The sequence below is a fragment of the Alligator sinensis genome, unplaced genomic scaffold, assembly GCF_000455745.1.
Source record: "Alligator sinensis unplaced genomic scaffold, ASM45574v1 scaffold121_1, whole genome shotgun sequence".
NCBI lineage: Eukaryota > Metazoa > Chordata > Crocodylia > Alligatoridae > Alligator > Alligator sinensis.
Genome location: NW_005841910.1, coordinates 298,034 through 315,373, shown reverse-complemented (window position 1 = coordinate 315,373; position 17,340 = coordinate 298,034). Strand labels below are relative to the sequence as shown.

Below are 17,340 nucleotides of genomic sequence, written 5' to 3'. Positions count from 1 at the left end.
GAAAGTAGCACTGAGAACTGGGTGAAGAATGCAAATAGAAAGTTGAAGTGGCCTCTGGGATCAGAACCAACCAATAAAGAATGGAGAGGATCCAAGATAAAAAAGTTTGGGTTCATCTCAGGAGCCTGCTTTTGCTCAAAGGCAATCCACCTCACTTGGAGATAGCTCACCCAGGTTTGGGCTACCAAACTCCAGTTTAAAAAGGTAATATTTCTGCCACTCAGCCATTCTAAAATTCTACACAAAACTTGAAATAAGCATGTTTTCAACTGCCTTTATGCAGCGATGACCATAAAATACTTAGACTGCATTAACTGCTTTACTATTACTTATGTGGGATCTTTGTATCCACTGTGTAAGTGTGCCCCTATATCCAGTCTCACCCACCATGTAGTGAGATATTAGAATGCACTGATATACAGCTACCACATTCATTTAGAAGCAGCTTGCTTTACAATACTTCCAACAGTACTTGAGCTAAGAACATTAATACTTTCCATACTTTAGCTAAGAAAATTTATAAACTGCTGGTGCAAATCAGCATTTATGCAAATGTTTAGCATTAAACACTAAGAAAAGAAAGAAATATTTTCTCCTTTCTATGATTGATCATCATACCTACAAGTGTCATAACATGAGCACACCGAACAGGAAATGCCTGTGTATATTCCAGTGACACATATCTCTAGGTATCATCATTCATCTCCTTAACTAAACACCTCACTGATCATATGGGTTTGCTTATCTTCTTTTAATTGCAGTGCTCTGCTTAGAAAGGCTCCTTTAATGTTCATTCTCCTCTGAAATGCTACTTATGTCACCTCTGCTTTCATTCTAATTGAATATCCACTTTTAAGACCCTCGGGCCATACCCCTCAGCAGATGCAAATCAACATAATTCTGTTGCTTTCAATGGAGATATAACAATTTATGAACAGATTAAGATCTGGCTCATTATGCCAACTCCATACTTATGTGTACACCCACCACTAAGCTGGAAGTTGCCCTACTCCACATATCAGAAACAGCCCTGTCCTCTTCTAAAATAGTTGCCGCAAAGTAACGTATGCTTGGTCTGCTTTAAGCATGATTCTCTCTTGCTGTGGTCTGCAAATATTCCCTAGCAAAAGATGACAACTTGTTGCCATGCACAGCTGAGTCCATATATTCCCACATTTCACTGTGAAGAATCACTTATTCACCTGAATGTTTTTGCTTAGACTACATGACCTCATTATCACATTTGACTGATTAATTGTGCTATACCGACAGCAATCTGCCAACATACACGCTGCCAAAGAAAAGATTTTTATATATATATTTGAACTTACAGCTGAGAGAGCAATGAAGAGGGAGACAAGCCATCGCTCACAAACTGAGATAAATACAGGCAAAGAATGGAAGGAAATCTGTGGAGCTAGGCAATAACTTATTTATAGATTTCTACAGAAACACTAAAGTTAGCAAATACACCATCTGTTAAATATCCACACTATTCCTAAGTGCATATTAGTAATCTAAATGCATGCCAAACACCTGATCTTAGCTCTTATTTAATACCATCTTGACAAGAAACATTATGCTTATTAGGTTATGTCATGTTACGTTATAGAGTTATGCTAGGTAACACAATAACATGGAATACAATGATCTGCTTCTGCTGTTAGGGTAAATGATTATTCAGGGCCAAGCTTTCAGAAAAGCTTAGTACCTCACAACTCCCAGCAAGGCATTTCATTTCAATCAGTGAAAAATGCTTTTGCACTGCTTTAATGGTGTTGGTCTTTGCACACGTTGGTAGCGTATTGTGCATTAATTCCATCTGCTGTAGTAAATTCAGTGGCATAATGCGCCTTAAATGACTTGGGGCGCAGCAAACTGAAACTCCTCTGAGGAGTTTGCTGCCCCTACAGCTATGGAGCAAAGCACTGGGCTCCATGCAGCTCCACGGCTCTGCAGGAAGCCCTGCAGGCAACCTGGCAGCAGCCTGGGAAAGCAGGCTCTGCCCAAGAAAAGTGGTGAGCCTGATCTTTTGTTTTTTCCCCTGGAGTCTGTGTGCCTGAGCTGTGTGGGGGCCTGGTGCTTCTCTTCACAGCTGTGTTGCCCCCCTGGGACCACCCAAGCCAGGTGCCTGTGGGCAGGTGCTGCCCGGGGGGTGGGGGGGATGCCACTGCAGCATAGCAGAGGGAAGCACCAGCCCTCTCCGCAGGCCAGGGACCGCTCGGCCCGCCAGCAGTTTGCCCTCCCCTCCCCACTGGAAGGGAGTTACTGTGGTGTGTGCACGACACGGGTGTTTAAATTGGCCCTAAATGGAAGCAGTGTTTTTTAAAACCCACTGCTTCAATGTAGGGCCCCCATTTCGTCTACACATGCCAAAACTTCTTTGTGCACAGCTGATCAGAATTTTTTTTCTTCCTTCAGGGAGGGGAAAAAAACCTGAAACAATTAAAAGTATTTCATTATCCATGGGATTTTTTTTTTTTTTTCCACTGAAAATTTGAATCAGCCACCAAACTCTTGTGCTCAAAAAAAAATTTCTTTTAGCTAAAATCCTATGATTAGGAAATACCACTTTCTCTCTCCATTCTCCTCTGTGGTCCACTTTTTCATGCCTGACAACTTTAGCTATGCATCTCTTGCTGAGCTGTCTCAATGTATCATAGGAGTCTTTGGCCATGATTGACCATGGGGGCTATAATCTGGCTAAGAAAACCACCCAGAGAGAGGAGAAGGGCAAAAGACTTGGAACTACAAGTCCTGTGAGGGGCTAGCAACATCTTAATTAATCTATTTGGCTTCTGTTGCGTTTTGTGTGTGATGTTTCAACATTTCTGTGCAAACACAACTCCCCCCTCCCCACCCCCCCCGCCCAAGGGGGAGAAAAGGAAAACAGCTTCAGTAGCATTTTTTTTAAATCAGCCTTACTCAGCACTCTAGTGGGTTGCTACTGATCTTAATTGAAAGGGCTAGCTATAGAGCACTTTTGAAAAATCTGGCCATTTCAGTTGGGTAACCAAATGGGACCTAAAGTTCTTTTAAAAACCTGTGCCAAACTTTGCTGAGCTCTTGTGGAAATCCGACCTGCAATATACTGCAATAATATTATTGAAATGAAGGAGATACTTGCACAGACCCTTTGACATATTGCTTGTATTTCAGGTACCAACATCTCATAGCAAAACCATTCAAATTTAGTCAGTCATACTCATCAGCAAATAATGTGGATTCTAGGATGTTTAAGGGTAGCTCTTTTGTAATGTTAATTAGTTGTTGCTTCCATGTTTTAATGAATGATCAAGGGGAAAGTAGTTCCTTAAAATACAGTACAGTGACACTAGAAGACTAATATTTCTCCAAATCCTGCCGCTTCCGAGAATCTACATGCATTTCCAGAGTAATGGAAAAATATTACCAGCAGAGCTTTAAAGCTAGCCATGCAAACCTGTTAACTTTTTTAATCCTTATGGAAACACCTTTCACTACTGAAACATCACTCTTTTTTCCCTTCCTCCTCAGAGAGCTTCCTTTACCAGCAAAATCTTGTTCTCAGCAAAAATGTAAAATTATGATTTACAGCAAGGAAAGGAGTGGAGGTTTTTTTTCCCCCTTTATACATTTCTATAAGAAAACCTATAGCTTCTTTACATTAGCAAAGAAGAGAGAGAGAGAATTTGCTGGGATTTTAGCCAATGCCAGCACCTCAAAAAATTTGGCTGGCTTCATTTTTGATCAGAATCCCTGAGGTGATCTGATAGTTGAACTTTTTGGAGGGTTTATGATCCCCCTTCTATTGAAGACAATGGGAGTTTTTCAGACCTGAATAATTGGACCCCTTGTCCTAGACTTGAAATTCTGAAGTTTGAAACATTCAGGCCTGAGTCATCTCCATGTGCAGTGCTGGCATATGGAATCTGAAGGCCGTGTTTTCCTGATGGCCCAGCTGATCTCCACATTTTTCCCTACTCTACCCAGTAGCATTTTCCACACATTCAGAATACTATGATTATTCACGCAACATTCACATGCTTCAGTGGTTTCATTACTGTGTTGGGAAACAACCCATCTGTGACTTGAATTCTCCCCTTTTGCTAGTTGTAATGAGCACAGAATATTCCATGAGGCTACCTAGCCTAAGTGAACTGAGCCAATACTAAAGGCTACTCTCCTGTCTGGGCCATGTGCTTATGTTCTTTCATTGCTTGGCCTTAGGTCCATCTGTGAATGGATGAGGGAAGCTGGACCAGCTGACGCCCCTACATCAAAACAGATGGGTTAATACTGGGTCTGGATCTGTAGCAAGCTCTTGATCCCCCATGCAGAAAGGGAAGCAGAGTAATTCATTAATTTATAAATCATTTAAATTGTATTAACTTTTCACAACTAGTAGGTAGACATATTTCTATATGGATTTAAAGGCTAATTGCTCAGAGATTACACCAATAAAAAACCTGTTAAGTGTGTATTAACACACAACTTCCACTCAGTCTAAGTTTCCTTTCTATGTAGTGATAGAAGGTAGAAAAGTCTATATGAGCCTTGTCTTTTAATCTTCTTTCTCCATTGAGTCTTTAGATTACAACCCACAGAGATAGGAGACAGGCAATTAAAGGGACATGTTATGGTTTAAAAATGCTTTTCCCAGTGTATTGACAGACATGTTCAATTGTCACCATGACAGGGTGTAGAACGTGTTCATGAGGTGCTGCACCTGTCTAATTCAATTTGGCCACCTCTAAATAGGCAATATCTTCACAGGAGACCAATATGCAAGAGGAGGAAGAAGGGGAAAACAGTAAAGTTCCTTGAATTGGTCATAGCTGAGGGAGTTAAATGAGAGACTGACATGTCAAACCTGATCCTATTTGTTAGTGATCATTGTTGAGGAAATGGGACTCTTTGTTGTTTATAAATGTTCTGGATAATGTAATCCTTCAGTTGTGAAAAACAGGGGGAAGTTCCTCATTGTAGAAACAAATAAAATGCTGTCACTGAATCTCAGTATACCTGTCACTCTATTTCAGCCATTTTTAAAAAAGTGAATCTGGGAGAGGATGGACCACCCTTGATTCACAGGTCTACTCTTTACTCAATAGCTACAGCATAAACAATGATCTGGTACACATCAGAGCCTGGCCATTATACCTGGTGTTGTTAATATGTCTCCATTATGGCCTAGAAGGACCTCCTGTAGCAGTGAGATGAAGTTTGGTGTTCATTGGCTATTTAATCTACAGTCTACTTCCCACCATTTCCAGTAGGCAGTATCCATCTTCACTGGAGTCTTCTGCCATCAGTTCCCTTCCCTGTATGAACAGGAGATGGCGAGTTTGAGCATCTTGCTGGATCAATACTGGTTTTGACAATCATATGGTAGAAGTCATTTTCTGATATATTCAGAACTCATAATGGATCTTACCTTTGAAAACCAGCAACTTGAACCTCACCCAAAACCAGCCAACAGTTAGTACAGGCAGTCCTCGACTTACAACGTTTGGAGTTACAATGCTTCGCACTTACCAAGTTGATAAATTGGCACTGTTTCAACTTTCTGATGTCAGGTTTGACTTTACAATGCTTAATCTGACGCCACGCCACGCCACGCCACACCAGCGAACAAGTTTGCTGGGCCTCCCATCTCCCTGGAGAACATCTGTCTAAACTTCCTTGGACACTTTCTTTAAGAAAGCTGACAAGACTCCAGAAAAACTTGCAGCCAAGACTCCTGAGAAGACTCCCTCCAAGTCCAGCAAAGTCTCCTCAAAGAAATTGTTCCAAATCAATATGGTTGCTACTTACAATATAATGTAGCTATATTACTCATCTATAATTGATTGATTGAGTACAAAATTCTGGGTTACTTTTAAATAAGGTATTGGGCCTTGATTCAGGAACCAATCCCCCATTTATAACATTGTTTCCTATGGGAAAATTGGTTCCGAGTTACAAAGTTTCAACTTAACGCGTGGCTTTCAGCAATCGTGTTGTAAGTCTGAGGACTACCTGTGCAGCTTGTATGCATCACAGAAACACTGCAAGAGACTCAGATTACAAAGGGGTGCACACCATATACCTTCCTCCATTTCTTCTGTTCACCCTGTGTGCATTCCTTACTCTGTCCCACTCCATTTAGTTTGTACGACCAGATGTTAGGCAAGATACTCGACCACACACGTAGGACTGAAGCATTTACCAGACAGAAGTAGTGACTGTGGCTCACTGAAGACTTCTCAGTTCATACCTCCTTGCTAACTACATGATAAACCTTTATGCTCACTGGAAACTGTGAAATCCTTCAGAATAACATATGAAAGAGCCCTAAGGGAAGATGAGCAATGGGTCATCTGCATCTTCTCAAAACGGAAAGAATGGCACCATTCAAGTGTGATTGCACCTCGCATTATAGGGTCCACTGGTGTGTCAAATGTTACAGGCAGCTGATGAAAATCTAAAAGCAGTAGCACAGACATAGGAACTTGAGCTGTCAGGCTCCACAAGCAGCATCGTGTCCATGTTATAATATTGCTTAAAACCAAACAAGCTATTGTAAGAGTATCGCAGAACACCGTTAAATACGAGACATACTCCAAAAATCAAATCTTCCTGCTAAGTTTCCTCACTAAAGAAATATTCCAGTGTGGATATTAATTTTAAAGATCATTGGTTTAGACTTATTCTCTTCTCTGAAAGAACTTATTACATTTTTTATGAAAGTTTAAGGAAAAAAAAAAATCATTTTCAGGAATACCCCAACAGCTCTCTTTCTGAGAATGACAGAGTCAACTTCCGGTCATAACCCACTACTTCTGTATCAATCCCAGCATTTCAGTGAGTGGCAAAAATTCAAAACGAAGAGGGCTGCATTTATCCCCTTCAGACATCACCCTGCTCCTAGACAAGCAAGTCAAAGCGAGAGCTAATACCACAAAATAAATTTGGACTATTTCTCACAGTAAGAATCAGTTAACTATCATTGAATGCAAATGGCCTGTATTAATCCAGACGTTTAACAAACCCATTAAGAGTCCCCTGGCACATACATTTCCATATGCAATTTTTCAAAGCTTAAAAAAAAAATAGTTTAAAGGAAAAATAAGCCAACATGTTTATCAAGGTTATCAAGCACATAATTTTATTATGCATTTGTTATTAGTTGACACATGAAGCGCTTAATGCTTTGGAGATGGACTCTTTGCATAATAGTTAAACAAAAAACAAAAAACCCCACAAAAACATGCATAGAAAATCTAATGCAGCTCTTATTTTGTCGACGTTCTTGCGGATGTTGAGTTTAATTTGCCCGAAACTACTTACATGACTAAATTTCCATGCCTATCAGGACCTAAAAAAAAAGTACTTTTTACAATTTGAAAAGAATATGCTCGGAATCCATACCTTTGTGGTAAGTTGAATACAGCAAACATAAGTAAAACATTATTATATGAAATTATATGGTATAGATAGTTTTGGGGTGGTGATATTATTATGGTCCGTTTTATTTTACTGAAACATTCTTTAAATGCAAAAAAAAAAAGAATCAGGTGACACATCCCTTGCCAAATTCACTCTGATGAAAAAATCTCATCGTTTTAATGAGAATTTTTGGAACAAAAAGAAAATAATTGATTTGGGGGGTTTTATTGAAGGTACATCTTGTATGTTATCTTTTGTCATTGAAATCACATTATTAAAGGGGAACCATACTGAGAAACTTATTATCTGTGCATTTGCAGCAAGCAATGAAATAGTGGGTTGTATTTTCTTCTTCATGTGTATTCATAGCTCCAGTTAAAAGGAAGTGACAAATAGTCATAAAAATTGCACTTAAGAGTGGGTTGTATATGCAACTGTATGTGTTACCAAGGGGTAACTTTATTAACCATAAAAAACAATGCCCTACTGTCCATTTATTTGTATTCTGTAAAGTCTCTTCATTTTCTCTTCCCAGACTAATTTCAAGATACCCACTGACTTCTGTATAGCATTTATCAAAAAATCCCTTAGTAGATTAATTTAAAAAGCCCTGCTTTCATGGGCATTGGAGGCTATTTTATTTTTTACTAAAAATCTTCAAGCTGCTTAATAAGGAGCTATAAGAAGTAGAAAAAAAAATGTGGTCCCTATTTGAAAAAAGAGGGGGTGGCAGGGGCCTTTCTTATCGCAAGTAAATTTGAAATACTTTTAAATGTCCAAGCTATACACTTACATTTTGCATTTGATACCAAAAAGTGACACCCTGGAGTCATGCACTAATGCTGAAAGGGCTCAACTTCTCCATGGACACAATATTCAATCATTTACCTCTGCAGGAATGTGAGGACCTTTCTTAATGCACCCAGAATTGGGCATTATTAGAGACAGAATACTAGATACAAGATGACCTCCTGGTCCAATATGCAATGTCTGGTTTGCATAGAATTCATTTGACTGAGTAAGGATAGCTAGATTGGTCCTATAATTAACTGAGAAGTCTGACTGGTAATAATTAGATTTTGTTTTTTCCCCCCCTAAGATCTTGAAAATTTTGAAACCAAAACGAGAAGCACTGTATCAGTAAGAGAAGGACAAGGAGTGGTTCTGCTCTGTGGACCTCCATCACACTACGGAGGTATGATGAGAGTCTGAGTGATGTAAATGATTCTGATGTATTCTGGTGCAGGACTTTGTCCAACCAAATGTTGCCTATGCAGCTCAAAGTGTTGGAGACTAGAATATCTAAGGATGCACTAGCCAAAGGTTATTTTGGTTGGGTTTTTTTAAATCACTACTTTAAATTCCTGGAGGGGAAAAAAAAAAAAGTGCCAAGTATGTTTACTACCTTACTGTAAAATCATCAAATCCAGTCAACGTTTGTAAGATTAAAATCATTAAAAGTTGTCCTCTTAAAATGTATTTGTTATAACATGTTGATTTTCAGTATGAGGGCTCTCAAACTGGAATTCTTGCAGTAATAAATTAAGCCTGATGCAAGTGCTTGCAGGTTTGGGCATAAAGCTACAAGGGATTTGTTTGAAGCTTGCATTAGCCAAGAGCCAATGAAAATCAAAAACCTAACCCAAATATAAAGTCTCCTGAAACCCTTTCTTTGGCCGGGGGCAGGTGGGGTTAAAAGTTTTAGGAAAATGAAAGACAACTTTTTTCCCCTATTATTTTTTCCCTTGGATGGTCTTCTACACTTCCCAGTTCCAGCCTTAAATACAACTATCAAAACATAAGGAGTAATGTTATCATTTCAGTAATTAAAAAGAAAAGTCAATTAAGAGGCCAACAAAAAATAGTTGCTTAAGAAAGCAGGTTTTCCAACAAAGTGGAGTAGAGAAGTGCTTGTTATGCTTTGAAACTCTTTGTGCTATTATCTAAAGACAGAAAAACTCCTAAAACACCTAAAAAATTTGACCAGAATAAAAAGGTAAACTTACTCCATGAGACTTTCAACCCAATATTGAAGATAAAATAGTTTCAAGATCTCTTTTTTATAAAACTATCAAAAATAATTCAAACTTGTCTTTTTTATTTGTATTCCTCCAGTGATTAGGACTTATACACAAAGGCACTGTGTCCTTTTACATTCTTGAGTCTAGTTTAATCACACACCTTTATAGGAAGGAGGCAAGGAATGGCTTACTATTCCACTATGTTATTTCCTCACAGTAACATTGGGGTTTGCCTTTCTTAACACCCCCCTGTTGTACTTCTTGAATTATTTTTAACTAACGTGCGTTGTTTCATGCTGGGTAACAAGGCAGCAGGAAACCTGAAGAGTTTAAAGATAATCTGTATCCATTTAAACAGGATCTGAAGCCAATACCACTTTATTTCAAATCCTTTTTGTTTCTCTGTGTAATAGAGGACAGTAGCTATAGTTAGCAGCCCTTCAGACAGTAAACCATGGGTGACAGCAGCTCCATTTGTCCTGTTGGTTCCTGTTACTTTTGTTTCATAAGGAATATGAAATCTAATATGGAATTCACTATGCTCCCGGGCACATCACTCATTCTTAAATGAGGAAGAGCTCCCTACTTACTGCTTTGCTGATGATCTTGAAAGCTGGGGACTGTTTGTGTGCAGGAAGTCTGTCCAAGTGCTAGCCTCTGGAGTGCATCCAGCCACTGAGGGGTTAATATATGGCCCATGGACACCACTTGCCCCATTGTTCCTGCACCTGTGGTCCCTATCATCTCTGGGCTCTCCTTTCTTCTTTTTGGTCAACTTGCAGTGCATCTTACAGTTTTATAGGACATTTCAAATCCCCTCTTCATCTAAAGGACCTCAAACTTTAGATATCATGCTCTTCTCTCCTTCTCACTGGTGAGATGTACAACCTTCACTCTACTTCCCTCCCACATCTATATATAAATATTAGCAGGTGCCCATATACTATGTAATTCAGATAGTGGAGATGTTTTCCCTTTTCCTCAGTCCCAGAACCAAGTGCTGTAAAAACTCTACAGAGACTGTTTTTTTGGAGCTTTTTCCATCCCAGGCTTCAAGAGATTGAAGAGGTTTGGAACAGTTTGAATAATGAAATCCATTGGGTTAAACCTTCAAATCGTTTTAAACTTACCCATCATTGAAGTATTCAGGACAATTCCATGGTCTATGGGCCATAGAACTAACTAGATTAGCTTTTTAAAACTCTGCAAAGTTTCATCAATGTATTAATACAATGATGAACTAAACCTAGCAGACTAAATGAAATAGCAAAACTTTGGTCACATCTGCCCCTTCCTCCATGGGAAATGAAGACACAGAACTTGGGACTTATCATATTTTACTCTCTGCAAGCACGAACCCCTCTCAGAAATATTTCCTCAATTCTTCTCAAACAAAACAGAGTTATAAGATAAATCCTCTAGAGACGGGAAATACTGATCTATAAAAAGAGAATACAGTATATCAGAGGTAGAGAAGTCCATCAAATCTTGAGCAGAGGTGAAATTTCAGTTATTTTAGTGTTTACAGCACTATGAAAGGGTATATAATCAGGGAGATGAAGTGAAAAGCAATCCTTAAAAGCAAAGAAAGCTCCAAAGAGAGTCCCTGAGATATACTGATGGGACAGACTGCAGGAGGACACAATTATCAATCCGCAGGCTCGTAGACTATATATTTCCTCTAGATTCAGAAACAAAGGAAACAGGAGAGTTGGAAACACTCACAGAGGAAACAAACAGTTAAAAAGGTGAGTCCAACTTGCATTAATTGAACTGACAGAATGATATCCATGAACAAACGCCTCTGCCATAGTGTTTTATAAACTGGAGATGTGAGCTGCTGACCAATGGGCATGAAACAAAGTTATCTGAAATAACAAGCCTCCAGAGAATGGAAGCTCAGTTCCTTTCCTTTTGTCATCCATAAACACTGTATTTGTGTTCCAAAAATTATATGCCTGGGGGTGAAGATTTAGGTGTGAACTATGGTACATGACGGCTATGTTGAATTTCAGAATGCTAAGCCAGTGAAACACTTCCATTTCTACAGAAAAGGTTTTTGTGAAGCTCCCTTCTCTGACACTGGGCACCTAAGAGAAGGACGGATTAATTTTAGGCATGGTGTGGTTCACATTGAATTCTATGGAAGGAAAGTATGGCAGGCAAGATTTGGCCCTTAACACAGAAAGAGCTAGTTAACCATCTGATTGTTCTTTGTTTAACATCTTGGAAACTATACTAGGCCAGAGAAAATGAAATAATAATAATAATAATAATAATAATAATAATAAACCCCTACACCTTCCATCTGTTTTGAATTTCATTCATTTTGAGAAAGACAGAAACATTTAGACTTTTAAACCTTTATTATCAAAATATTAAAACAAAAGATATAAATGCAAAACTGTGCGAGTGTGCCTCCTTCGCCCCTGAGTGGCCGAGCATGAAACACTGCTCTGTAAGGTGACACCCATATCAACCGAGATTGAATCCCTGTAATGCCCTTCCTGGTGTTGCACTGAGGATTAGCGGTCTGTCTTCCCTCATGCAGAGTGCCCCCTCAGTAGCCTAGCACAATGCAAACTGGTCCACATTTTCTTGCAAGATGACATGTCCAGACTCAAATAAGATACATAGCAATACATGGAAGAGTTGCAGGGTGTCATTGGAGTCAGTCCAAGTGAGCTGGTTTCTGCAGTTTTTTTAGAGTTGCCATTTTGGCTTGGCCCAACAGGAAATTGGCCGGACAGATCAGGCTTCCCTTGGCCATTTGGTACAACAAAGAGAAGATGCACATGGTCTTGGAAAAGTCCAAGTCCAATGCACCAAGCAGGCTGCTGAGGGTAGCAAAGAACGTCTGCAGCTGGGGCACTCCAGGAAGGCATGGAAGAGTCTTCTGCATCTTTTCCCTGCAAAAAGGGTAGACTGCCATCACAGATGGGTCTAAATGGTAGCTATGGCCAGGGCCCCATGAAGCAGCCACCACTGGAGGTCACCAGTTCTTTTGACAATGGACAGCTATTATAGGACTTATAGTGTTGTTGCTAGGCACTGCCTCCATGTTGGGCAGGCAACAAGGACACAGGCAGGACACACTTTGACCGTCTCCCCCAGTGTGACAGGAGGAGATCCCACCAGTGTTCTTGTGGTGCATGCTCAGGGATGCCAGGGTACTAGGCTCACTGTCCACAACTGGAGAAATAGGCAGTGATGACAGGGGTCTGGCTAGCGAGCTGCCATCAGGAGCTTGTGTACAGAGGTGGTCCTCCAAGGCAGCAGATACATCTACAGGGAGTGCAGCTTTCACTTTGTCTACTTTGCTTCAAGCCTCCTAGCTAAAAGTGCAGGCACAGCTGGTTGGCCAGGGCTTTTGCTGGGAACCAAGCTGACTGGTTTGAGTTGAGGAGGTGGATCAGTTTGATGGTATGAAACTGGACCAAGAAGGCAATGAGGCTTCCAGCGGTGAGACTTAGTGCCCGCTGCTGCAAGGCCGGGTTATGGAACAAGGGCTCCACAGCACCTCTGGAAGTCGCAGGTCCCAGCTGTTCTTTGGTTCCTTAAAAAAGGATGGTTGTTTCTACAGGCTGTAGTCTGTAAACTAACTATCAAAGAAAATATGTTACAACTAAAAGTAACTCAAGCTCCAGTTTTGAGGTTAATATTATTTATAGCATCAATGCCTTAGAGCCCTAATTACAGAGCAAGACCTCAGTTTGCAAGGCACTATACAAAACGGCACAGTCCATACTCTCAAGTTGCCTCAGTTTGCCACTGCTGACACCTTTCAGGCTGCCTAATAGTTCACAAATGTTACAATAGCAGCATCTAGAGTCTACCCAAAGTCTCTGTTCATCTGCCCCAGCTCTCATTACAAGCTAGGTTTATCATTAGATTTTAGCTAATCATTTTGCTTCGTCTTCTGAAAGGAGCAAATGAATCCTTTAAAGCTATGGGAGAGCCTGGAAATGGGGATTGTTAGTTTGTTGCTACTCAACATAGGCAATTTAAATAAAATCTACAGTGTAATTCTATTTTCTAATTTTCATTTAGTTTTTTTAAGTGAAAAAAGGATTTTCTGCTTTGTCCTATACAACTATTAAGATTCATACCATGAAATATTGGAGTGCTCATGTATTTTCAGCATGATATTCCCCATCTCATCAATAGGATTAACACTGTATTAACTAACAGTGGGAAGAGAAAGCAACCATCATAAGTGGAGTCCTACATACTACCCAAGGAGTTCCCCCGAGGTATTTACAGCCCAATTCAATAGAAGCAACTAGCAAAACAATACAAGTGTGTAGGAAAAAATTAAAGCTATGTATATATGAGTGTAGGAAATATTGATGTCTTATTCTGCAAAAGATCTTCCATAGCAACATGAAGACACCTCACTCAACTTCTGAAATGTTCTGCTCTGTCTTTCGTCTTCTGTGCTACTAGGAAGTAGGAGCCAGAAAGCAGCAGGGAAAAAGGAGATAAAGTTTCAGACAGAGTTCTAGGGCCCTATTCATATCAGGTCCCTGGAGGAATAAAAATTAGATTACTAGGAACATGGCCAGCTCTTGAGAGCGTGATCTGCCTGCTCAAATTCCTGCTGGGCCAAGCCAAGAAAGGCACCTGAAAAGCCACAGAAACTAAATGCATTTTCTCTAGAAGGTGCATCTCTCCCCTGCCCTCTGCCTGACTTATTGCACTGAAGTTTAAAATAAAAGGGGAGGAGGTGGGGGAAAGAGAAAGAAAAAAAGGCATCATAAACAGCTAGCCTAGCATACTACCCAGCCTATAGCCCTTCTACTTCATTTCACAATCCCCTTCATTGTGAATTTATATACCCAGTCTTCCTCCTTCCCCTCACCTCCCTAAGGAGAGTCAGCTGCCTGTTATTAATGCAGCTCATTAACATTCTCTAGAAGGTGCAGCTTCTAAATTAACTCTGCTGGTTAACAAGGTTCAGGAGTGACTGATTGTCTTGGGAAGCCTTGTAATGCTAGCCCTGCCAGAGTCTCTGGGAGAACTCTTAAACTGTTAGGTTAATTGGTAACTTTGTGCTATTTTAAAAGAAACAAGAAGGGAAAAGCAAGAAGTCTAAGGATCTTTCCCTTTCCCAGGTTCTGCATGAGGTAAAGACAAAGTTCTGAAATTATTCAGCAATGCGAATTGAGACCAATAGTTCATGTGAGAATGATGTGGCTCAAAAGCTGTTGTCTAATCCAAGCAAACACACACAGGAAAACATGGATGTTGGTGTTTCTGATTAGGGAAGATGTTTTTGTTGTTGTTTTAGCAAGACCAATTGTTACTTTGGGATGATCTAAAACATAGGCAGAGAAAAGTAGTTGGGCGTGTTAGTCTATAAGGTGTAACTCTACTCTGCTTTCTGCCACTAACTAACTCAGAGATGCAATCACTTTCACCAGCAACAACTGCAAAAGGTGCTTACCCTGTCCTATACCCTGGATAGTTTACACTGGTGGAGTTTTACCCCTCACCCTATTTGGGATAATTTCACCTAATCTGGTGAAAAATTATTTCAGCTCACAGACTTGTTTCCTCTATCAACTCTCTATTGCAGTGATATAATACTAATTACACCAAAGAAAAAACTGTGTCTGTCTCTGCTTCACAGTTTTAAATATATTGATATAATACACTAACATATATATAGTCCCTTGCCATGATTGGGACTCAAGGGACACGGTGTGCTTAAGGGAATCTGCCCAGACTGCCATATCAGGATCACTGATATTAGAAAGGATACATGAATATCTACTTGGTGTTGCAGGCTACAGATCTGGGTAATCAGCTGTAACTATGTAATAAGCACTAAGCAGTGCTTAGTGCACAGTAGCCAACCATAATACAAAAAATTATATCCATTTTCTAAGATTGCCTGAGAGGTTGATGCCTAAGGGTTAAGTCACTTAGGAGAAAAGTTAAACATTTTAGAAGAAATTTTACTTTAAACATAAAATGTGTGTGTGTGTGTGTGTGCGCGCGTGCGCGCGCACACCCACATGTGTGCATACATGTGTGTATGTGTGCATGTGTGTATACATGTATGCATAATATATACGCATATATATCTACACACATGCATAAATGAAATGTATGCGTGCATGTGTGGGTACATATACATGTACACTCATATGTATATGTATAATTAAATGTGTGCATGCACATGTGTGTAATATGTATATATACATACACATGTACACACACACACACACGTGTCATTGTGGAATTTTAGCAAAATAAATTCTAAAATATCTGTTTTTCAATCATTCTCTGTGGGCACAGATAGCCATGCCATGCTTTCCAAGTATAAAATAGCCAAAAGGTTAGTATAATTTAAAAATTCTATTTAATTGTATTTTAATTTATTTTGTGTAACCTAAGGGTATATTTACTTTCTGTTCCTGCCATAACTTTGGAATGAGCCCAGTGTGCATAATAGGTGTTTTGCTTCAGAAAACTCTCACTGGAACCCTATTGTACTTACCTGACGCCGGCACGTAGCATGAGTTGATTGCACACAGGAGATTGCACACCCGGACCTGTATATAGCTTCATTGACTTCAGTGCAATCAATTGCAGGATATGAACTAAAAATGGGGAGACTGTCCTTTGACCCCTGCTAATACAGACTTCTACAGTGTGCCCAACATCTAGTGCATGTTTTTTTTTCCAGAACAGTGATGAACCTTTTTACAGATTGTGTTATTTAAAAAATACAAATGAATTGTTTCCCTCAGTTTTTAAACCATTCAAATGCTTAGGGTTAGAGGTGCTTTTGCTTTTATTTTGTTATATTTAATGTGGTCTTAACACATCCAGAAAGAGCTGTGTAATCAGATGGCTGTTTACAGCATTTGGGCGGGGGGGGGGCATTAGAAAACAAGGGTAATACTCCCATTTTTAGAGAGAAAGCTCTCTTAAATAATATCGTCTGCAAGGAATTTCGAAAGGGCTCCCTTTCCCCTGAAATATACAATCCCCTTGAGAATCCGGCCACAATTGCCTAAATGCTTTACTTTTTCTAAAGTATTACTAGGTATCAGCTACTGCCGAGGAGAAGAATGGAGTAAATAGATTAGCAGATCCCTCTCCTAACTTCAGAAGTTTTGTTTCATTTTTCATTTCCTGGGAGAAGCAATCATTGCAGAGGGAAAATCTCAGGTGTGCAGTTCTCCAAACAAGGAGAGGAAATAAAATTTAAAAATATATCTACCCTCATCACGGCTGATGACTAAAATGTGTACCCTGACCTATTACACTGTACTACTTTCACAGCAGTGCCTGGAATTCAATAATTCAGAGACAATTCTGACACTGTCACAGATACTCTGGTAACAAGAAGTGTGATTCACACCGCTGTGTTTTTCAGGCATCCTGAAGTTAAACTCAAAACAAAACAGGTAGTAGTGACTTTTTTGACCTTCAGTGAAAAACTTGCATATTTTCGGTTTCCAGGCAGTTCATTTTCACTGGATTTCACGAGCCAAGATAATGTCAGCCATCTTCTCTGCGTGTTTAGTGCTCTTCCAAACCACTCCTATCTCCTTGTTCAATGTCATCCTTACCAGATGCTTCACTTAGTTCCCGATAGCAGTATAAATGAAGGAAACCCTAAAAAGGGCAGACATGGTCCCTACACATGTTCCTTTCAATAATGCATTCATTTAATGACTCTCCTTTAATTGTGATTTACCCATGGTGGAATGAGAGGAAAGCTCATTGTCCAAGTCCTAGTAGCTTAACTGTAGAAGAAAAGATAAAATATTAACAGATATAATTGCCCAGGACAAAATGTAAAAGCTGCTTCTAAATATGGGCCTAGTCTTGTGTCACACCACAAAGGATGGGGAGGTTGAGCTCCCTAGTTTGGTTCTTGGCTCTCTATGGA

The 17,340-nt window shown here is 39.7% G+C and overlaps 1 protein-coding gene across 2 annotated transcripts in view; it reads left to right on the top strand.

The window, feature by feature from the left end:
• Positions 1-17,340, top strand: part of LOC102384413 (contactin-6) — a 123,441-nt gene that overhangs the window by 18,584 nt on the left and 87,517 nt on the right. For both annotated transcript variants that reach the window (XM_025197979.1, XM_014517458.2), the window contains exon 2: positions 8,510-8,605. In XM_025197979.1, coding sequence (XP_025053764.1) covers positions 8,510-8,605 — 96 coding nt within the window. The remainder of the gene's footprint in view (positions 1-8,509; positions 8,606-17,340) is intronic.